At 31.8% G+C, this 8,617-nt stretch overlaps 1 protein-coding gene across 2 annotated transcripts; it reads left to right on the top strand.

Moving 5' to 3' along the window:
- The first annotated feature begins 3,658 nt into the window (after window positions 1-3,658).
- On the top strand, window positions 3,659-7,947 carry LOC140872367 (ADP-ribosylation factor 2-like). 2 transcript variants are annotated; one of them, XM_073275185.1, is made up of 7 exons: window positions 3,659-3,790; window positions 4,622-4,790; window positions 4,936-5,006; window positions 5,206-5,325; window positions 7,166-7,284; window positions 7,380-7,461; window positions 7,689-7,947. In XM_073275185.1, exons 2-7 carry the CDS (start codon window positions 4,643-4,645, stop codon window positions 7,692-7,694), a joined length of 546 nt encoding a protein of 181 aa, XP_073131286.1. In that variant the 5' UTR covers window positions 3,659-3,790; window positions 4,622-4,642; the 3' UTR covers window positions 7,695-7,947. The 2 variants fall into 2 exon arrangements, with proteins under 2 accessions (XP_073131286.1, XP_073131285.1); XM_073275184.1 differs by lacking the exon at window positions 7,689-7,947 and having other exon boundaries at window positions 7,380-7,473.
- Window positions 7,948-8,617: the final 670 nt, after the last annotated feature.

Genomic DNA, 8,617 nt, shown 5'->3' with positions numbered 1-8,617 from the left:
CGCCACGAGTAAACATGCGATGAGTTCTGAGTATCTTGAAAATCCACGCACTCTATATTGCTGTTGTAGAGTTATATTTGATGCGTGGAATGTGAAAAATGTCTTTTCAAGCATTTTAATCTCAGTAATATTATGCCCACAAAATTTCAGCTGTGAGACAATTCGATACATCGCAAAATTATAATCACTCACCTTTTTAAAATATTGGAATCTTAAAGTATTCCATTCATCTCGTGCGGTCGGAAGTATAACTTCCCGTATATGCTCAAAACGTTCTTTTAACCCTTTCCACAAAATCATTGGGTCTTTTTCGGTCAAATATTCACATTTCAACCCCTCATCAAGATGTCTGCGTAAAAATATCATTGCTTTTGCTTTATCTTGTGAGGATGATATGTTATTTTCTTTGATAGTTTCGTTAAGACCCAATGACTCGAGATGCATTTCTACATCGAGGGTCCATGGCATATAATTCTTTCCGGTTATATCAAGTGCAATGAATTCGAGTTTCGCCAAGTTCGACATGGTGGTACTAGAAAATAACAATGCATTTTATTAGTTAATTTCCATAAATATGACAATACAAAATAATGGAAGAACGTAAATTACAAGTGCGTATACAAATAGAAAAAAAATATGTGTTGGAAAATCACTGGTGAGTAAAAGACTCGTGAGCATGATGATCATAGTCGTTATGAAAAATATCCTTATAAATGTCATCATCTCCATCTTCGAAAAAACCGAGGATAAAATATTTTGAGAGAAAGAATGAATTTGGTGTGATTGAAAATGAGTTTGAGTGAACATATTTATAGGGCAAAAACTAGCCGTTTTGTTACCGTTTGTGACTGTTGGGGGTAAAGAAAAAATTGAGTATGTGTTGAATAAAAATTCGTGATAATCATGTAATGCATATAATGATAATCATAATTAAATAATTATGTATATCATATCACATTATTATAAGGTCAGTGTCGTAGACAGCCTTTTATAATGTTGTGAAATTATACCAATATAGTTAGTATAAAGTCAGGTATAGTATATCATATCACATTATTATAAGATCGGTGTCGTATACAACCTTTTATATAATAACATGAGATTATACAAATATGGTTAGTATATAAATACACAATAATATATATCATATCACGTTATTATAAGGTCAGTGTCATAGACAACCTTTTATATAATAACATGAAATTATATATTAATATAGTTAATATATATATACATAATAAATATATATCACGTTATTGTTTAAAAACCTTAGAGGCTTTTATACTTGTCGTATCCCTTACCGGGAGTGTGGGATGTCGTCTTAACATCCTCCCAGGATTTATAACAAGTTTTGAAAAAAACTTATTTTTTCATAACATGATATTATATATTAATATATACACAATAAAAATATATAAACAGTAAAATAAAAATTCTTATTTGTTGAATATTTTTGACTTCTTCTTGTATTTTGGAGCGTCGGAAAATATAGAGAACCTTCGAGCGATCGTGCTGATAACGTGTTGTGAAAACGTAAAAATTTACGGTAAAAAGTAAAAACTCAAAAACTCAAAATTTATCAAATTCTACACTTTATAAAATTTTTCTCTCTTCACAATTGTGTTTTTCTACACAAATGGAGAGACCTATTTATAGATCTCAATTGGAGATTAGTCAAAAATTAATACATCATTAATTACATCATCACACACTAATTTTCAATATTTTACAACTCAATTTTCAACTTTCAACTTTCAACATTCAACAATAAATAATAATATATATTTATATATATTTTCAACACCTTTAACTAATTTACATGGTAACAAATACAAATCATATTTTTGAATTAAGATTATAAAAATACAACACAAAATACAAATATTATGATATGAGAAAAAAATTATGAACACAACCAATTTGATCCATAAAAATATAACATTCTATACAAATATTAGTTTTTAATGCAAATATATGACAATGCTATATGCACATAGACTCTTACATAGAGGTGTACACGCCCTATTAAATTAGGAAAGAATTTCAAATTCTTTTAATATTTATTTTTTTTCAACCTACAATTTTTTTCTTGCTCAAAAAAATATATCAAATTCTTTTAAAATATTTTTATTTTCAACTTACAATTGTTTATCTTTTTGAAAAAAACTCTTAACGAAAATATTATTATTATTAATTTAATTATTTATTGTGAAATTTTAGGGGTGTCAAAATTGAACCCGACCCAAGTTGATCAGTTACTATCAGATTAAGATTGATTTTTGGGGTTCAGGTTAGACACAAAATATTTGATTTTTTATAAATTTTTAACAAAATAATTAAATACACATAATAATAATTAATATATTTTGATTTAAATACATAATAACAAAATCTCACTTATATAGTTCTATATAACTTAAATTTGAAAGTTCAAGTATACAAAATTTAAAATAAACTTACTACACACAATAAAAATTATTTTTAAAAATCAATGTTTTACAAAATAATTATTATATGTTAAAAATATATGATACAATATACAATATTTTTTTTCAAACATACAATATATAAAAATATAGTAATTATTTCTTAATTCTAGAAATAAGTACAAATTTTTTTTATAAATTTCTCAAACAAATCCGAATAAATTAATAGCGATCGACTCGAACTCGACTAACACGATCAACATAAACATATATGATTTTATTTTTTATTTTTTTAACAAAATAATTAATTATTACACATAATAATATTAAATATATTTTAGTTTAAATATATATTTTATCCATAATAAATTTAAATATATAATAATAAATCTCGCTTATATATGATTTAAATTTAAAATTTTAATTTTAAAAATTTAAAATATATTTTCTATAAAAAAATAGACAATTATTATTTTTTAAATCAATTAATAATTATATTTTCATAATTATATTTTAAAATTTTATAAAATAATTATTTTTGTGAAACTAAGTAAAATTAATTCTATAAGTAAGTAATAAAAAATAATAATATTTTCTTAAAAAGTTTTTTGAGTAAAACAAAAAATTGTAGGTTGAAATTTTTTTTTTAAAAAAAATTTGAAATTCTTTTCTAATTTAATAGGGCGTGTACACCTCTATGTAAAAGTCTATATACATATAGCAGGTTACTTCGATCCTACCCCATGGACATTACCCCATGGGGTAGGTGAAACTCTTTCATTGATCTAAACCATGGGGCCCCACATCAATTATATTGGTCCCACATAATTTGACCAATCATGTGTTTTTACCTATCACATAGAGACTGGGGTAAAACCCACCCTTATACAATTCATCTCAAAATACAACGACAATGTCTCTCAATTACGTTAATAAATTCTCGAGTTATTATTATCTTGATGATGGAAATAAATGACGTGGCAAGATCTCCTTGTCTAGCCAGAATCACACCGTCGATATCTAACGGTAGAAGATTCACCGAGCAGCGAAGCACAAGTGCACATCATCATCATCGTCACCGTCAACCTAAAACGTGAAGAAATCCGACGGCGGGAAACGCAGGATTTAGCGTCATTCCTTAAGGGGCAATATCGTTATTTTAGTGAAGAACCGATGGCATATGTATAACATAAAAATTGCCTGGTGGAGGTACGCACGCATCTATCTTCCTATAAATATCCACTGGTCAACAATGGTGATATTCATTTAAAAGAAAAGGAGAAAAGATATTTTCACTCTCTTTTCTCGCGTTGTTCCCAGGCGTCTCCGCAGTGTTTGCGCTTAGTCAAATCTAGCGCTTCCAGGTATGAAATCTCATTATTTTATGGCGCTTAGATTTAGATTACATCATTTGCTGATTTGCTCGTCGGATTTTCATGTATTTGTATTGAGGTCATTGTGATTCCATTGTTTATGATTGGATTATTTTTGTTTTGCTTGGATTTTTTGCATTTTCCCCTTTTTTTTTTGTTTAATGGAAGTGATTTCATAGAAAAATCGATTTATTAGGTTTGAGCATTTTTTGTGGGTTCGTGATTTCTTGTTTGGTATCTTCAATTATCTGATCTGAAAATTCTCCTTATGTTTTGATCTGATGGAACTTTTTGTAAGATATTTTATTAGATTATCATACTAATATTACCTTTTTATATGCTGGCAATTGATGTGTGCATTTCGAAACAGAATACTTTTATTTATTTATTTATTTATTGTTGTCTGTTGAATTTATCATTTACATTGTGGCTTCGCTTATGTTGGAGTGTATATATTCGTGATTGATTAAACAAATTGTCTGTGAAATAAATGATCCTACTGTTTGCGGCATAGTTTTTCAGATTTCCAAAAGATGTTGATTTGTTTAGATATATGTTCATGACTGTTGTCCCACATGCATTTGGTTTGGGATTATTTATGGTTCGTTACAATTTGAGATGCTTAGATAAGAAAGGAAATGTCACAAAAACATAGTGATGATGCCATGTTGCTTTGTATACTAATGGAATCTCAATGCACTTACATGGTATCATCTTTCTACAAGAATTTCATATGTGTGATGCGCTGGGAATTTTAGCTGTCCTTTGAATTGTTACATAAATATTTTGCTATAAAGTTGACTATGTTTTGTGATGACAAAGGATTCAAATCAAGAAATTGAAATGGGGCTAACATTCACCAAGCTCTTTAGCCGGCTTTTTGCCAAGAGGGAAATGCGCATTCTTATGGTTGGTCTTGATGCTGCTGGTAAGACGACAATCCTGTACAAACTCAAACTCGGAGAGATTGTAACTACAATCCCAACCATTGGTATGCCCTCCCTTTTCAACTACTCTGATTTCTATCTTTTGCGCTCTCCCTGATTTCCCAAAATTTAATAGTCAATCATGTTGTTTTTGAATTTTAAATCTGCTTCCCAGTATTCATTTTTTTCTGGCTTTAAATTGGAGTGCAGGTTTCAATGTCGAGACTGTCGAGTACAAGAACATCAGCTTCACCGTTTGGGATGTCGGAGGTCAGGACAAGGTGATATTCCATGACCAATAAATGGTTTTATCTTAAAAATCTCAACTCTCAAATAGTCAAATTTACTTAATGACTTTATGCACCTTCGGTTTCTAGTATTTTTCATCCCATTGGATGCTAAAATGATTTTGGCTATTTGATGAAACTCTCATGCTTGTGACAACTATCTATATCCTAAATTCGCTGTTTTCATTTATAGATCCGCCCGTTGTGGAGGCACTACTTCCAGAACACACAGGGCCTCATATTCGTTGTGGATAGCAATGATAGGGATCGGGTTGTTGAGGCACGAGACGAATTGCATAGGATGCTGAATGAGGTGATAATTCCTTGTTCACTGTGTTCCACATGTTACCCAGTGAAAACTGCTTACTGATTTTTTTAACAATGTTTAAAATTTTTCAAGAACTCTGGAATAATTATATACTAGCCATGAGGAATAGTATCGATTTGGTTAAAGTTCTTGCATCACGTGATGATTGATTCACAGTATATTTGTGCAAGATTTTTTGCATCTCAAAATGTTGCTGCTGCTATTAGAAATTACCAATTAACGTGTAGACACTTTGACCTAAAGATAGGAAACACAACATAGTGATAATTTTGCCACAATTTCTGTACCTCTTAGCCATATGTATCTACAAGCTATAATCATGTGAGCATGTCAATAAATTGAAATGTGAATTGCAACTGGGGTTGAATGCTATTGTGCGCGCAAGTTGAGTGAAGGAATATTTATCAATTTCACTTCCTTGCATCTGTGATATTTGTGGGTTAGAACTTAGAGACGTACTATTGCAATCTACCCATTGGCCATTATACAGAACCATTGGTGCGAATTATGAATGTCTTGTAGTTCTATCAAGGTTCTAAAATTCGCTAGGCACTAGTCGGGTGGCAGACCAGCGGCTAGGCTTCCTACGCGGATTCCATGGATTAAGTAGAAATTGAAGCATTAATATGACATTATCGATTTTACTATGCATACACACACACACACACACACACACACACACACACACACCACCCCACCCATGTGTACATACAAATCGATTTCTCCCCCTTGCTTCGAAAGTTAAGACTATACAGTGTTCTAAAAATCGGCCTAGGCGCCGGCCGACCGCATCGAAAAAGTGCTAGTCAGCCAGCCTAGGCGGGCACTAGGCGGCCTTAGGCATGCTCTAGGCGAAAATGATTTTATTTTTTATTTTTTTATTATTGTTATTTTTTTTTGCTTTTAAATCATAAGCCCAGTAAAAAAAATGACAAAAAAATTTTGCTACCCTTCCACAAAAATCCTTTCAACGTCGTTTCCAAATAAAAGAGAAGAAAAATATAGAGAATAATAAGTAGAGAAATTTATGGAGAAGAAGAAGTAGAGCAAATTTGTGGAATTTTATTAGTTATGTGATTTTTAACTCATATTAAATTTGATGTTATCGTGTTGGAGTTATAATATTTGATTTATTATGTTATACCGAGCCCCGAGGAATCCGCTAGCGGCGCCTAGTCCTCGCCTAGGCGCTAGGCGTTGGTCTGGCACCCGACTAGCGCCTAGCGAATTTTAGAACCTTGAGACAATCGAAAATCGAAAATCGAAAGATGATGATGAAGTTTGGTGTTAGGGCGAGCCAACAAATAGGTTTTCTTGTTGGGCATTAATTTAGGGCCTGTAAAACCGGGTATTGTTTAAGGCCAACACAAAAAATATATAGGTTTAAAAAACAAAAAAAATTAGCTCAAGAGTTATTTTTGTATTGGGCTTCTAAATTAAAAGCTCAAATTAAAAGCCTTCCTGGGCGCCTAGGGCCGCCTAAACTGATTAGTCAGCGCATAGGCGGCCTAGGCTGGCCGACTAGCACTTTTTCAATGCGGTCGGCCTGTGGCTTGCGCCTAGGCTTCCGCCTAGACTGATTCTTGGAACATTAGTTCTATTTCTCCACTGACCTTACTTACCCAAACAATAGTGGACTATACTCTGAATTTAGGATAGTTGAAAGGTATCAGTCTACCCGGTGGTTGGTATGAGTTTTCTTTATGAAAGAGTTTTATTTTACATGATTGATATATATTCTGTTGTTTGGTTATTATTCCTTCAAATTTCCTGAAGTTAAAGATGAAACCGACTCCTTGGTCCGAATTATTGGCCATTCTTTCAGGATGAGCTGAGAGATGCTGTGTTACTCGTTTTTGCAAACAAACAAGATCTGCCTAATGCTATGAATGCTGCTGAAATAACTGACAAGCTTGGCCTTCACTCACTCAGGCAACGCCACTGGTAAACATTCTTGGCATGGATTCCTTGTATATAACTACTCGTATGTGTTGTTCATTTAGATTTGTGCAAATTTGAACCTGGTTTCCCTTTTCCAGGTACATTCAGAGCACATGTGCTACCTCAGGGGAGGGGCTTTATGAGGGGCTGGACTGGCTTTCTAACAACATAGCTAACAAGGCAAGTACTTGATATAACATTCATCGACAATAACGTTTTGAGAAAAATACATTCTGGTAGATAAATTGGGAGACTGATGTATGTATGCTTGCTTGTTTTTGGAGAATGGTAACATTCTGGGAAGAAGCTAGCAAACATTGCCTAAACTTTTCTTTTCCTTTTTTTATTTAATTTATATCAATAGTTGTATGATGTATTTCTTACTATGCTCCATTTTTATTTTACAGGCGTAAAAGCTTTATGGAGTTTATGTGAGTTGTTGCTGTATGCTTCTGGTTTTTGTGTAGTCTTGTGCTTGTGAGTTGTGACCATAGATTTTTCCTTAGAAAATGGTTGTTTTCGAGAGTTGGGAGATTTCAATTGTCTGTTATATATGTTCCAAAGTTATGTTCTTAGTTTGCGTGTTTTTTTTTGCTCCTTTTTTTGAACTATGATGTTTTTAGTGTAATGCTACTGTTATGAAATTAAATTAAATAATTGGATCAATGTTGGTACACACGAGGCCCATGCGTTAACTTGGGCCTCACTTACAAATTCAAATCCTCTATTGGATCAAGTTGGGTCAGATATAGCTCCAGCATGTCATCTAGTAGTGGGGTTATTCCACGTGACTTTTAATCCAGTTGAATTCGTTCTAGAGTTGAGACATTATTTGAAAATCGAGTAGCAATAAATTGAAAAAAAGTTCCTAAATTTTGTCGATTAATAACAATAAACAAGGACAAAGTTATAATCTCCACAAAATGCTGTAAGTTGCACGAATTAGAGCTTTTAATCCCTTTTAAAAAATATTAAATTAGTTATTTTTTATAAATTCAAATGAATAGTAATTAATATCTGTTATCATCAATTAATATATAATATAATGAAACAAAAACAATGGAAATGATTTAAAATCTAGATAGTTATTAATCAACAAAAAAGATATTATATAAATGTTGCCTGAGGCTACGAGACGCCTCTTCGTGTGGTACACATATAAATATGATAAGTCCCTTCTCAATCACATTCTGCAAATCAATCCACACCACAATTATTAAATTCACAAATTAATTTACACAGACTAAACATATATTCTACAAGCATATTCCATCATGCAGGACAAACACAGACCATCGAATAATCAAGGTCTTCAACGTCGTTTAAATGAATTTTG

Source organism: Henckelia pumila, unplaced genomic scaffold, assembly GCF_033568475.1.
Source record: "Henckelia pumila isolate YLH828 unplaced genomic scaffold, ASM3356847v2 CTG_461:::fragment_3, whole genome shotgun sequence".
Lineage (NCBI taxonomy): Eukaryota > Viridiplantae > Streptophyta > Magnoliopsida > Lamiales > Gesneriaceae > Henckelia > Henckelia pumila.
This window is presented reverse-complemented; position numbering and strand designations above follow the sequence as displayed.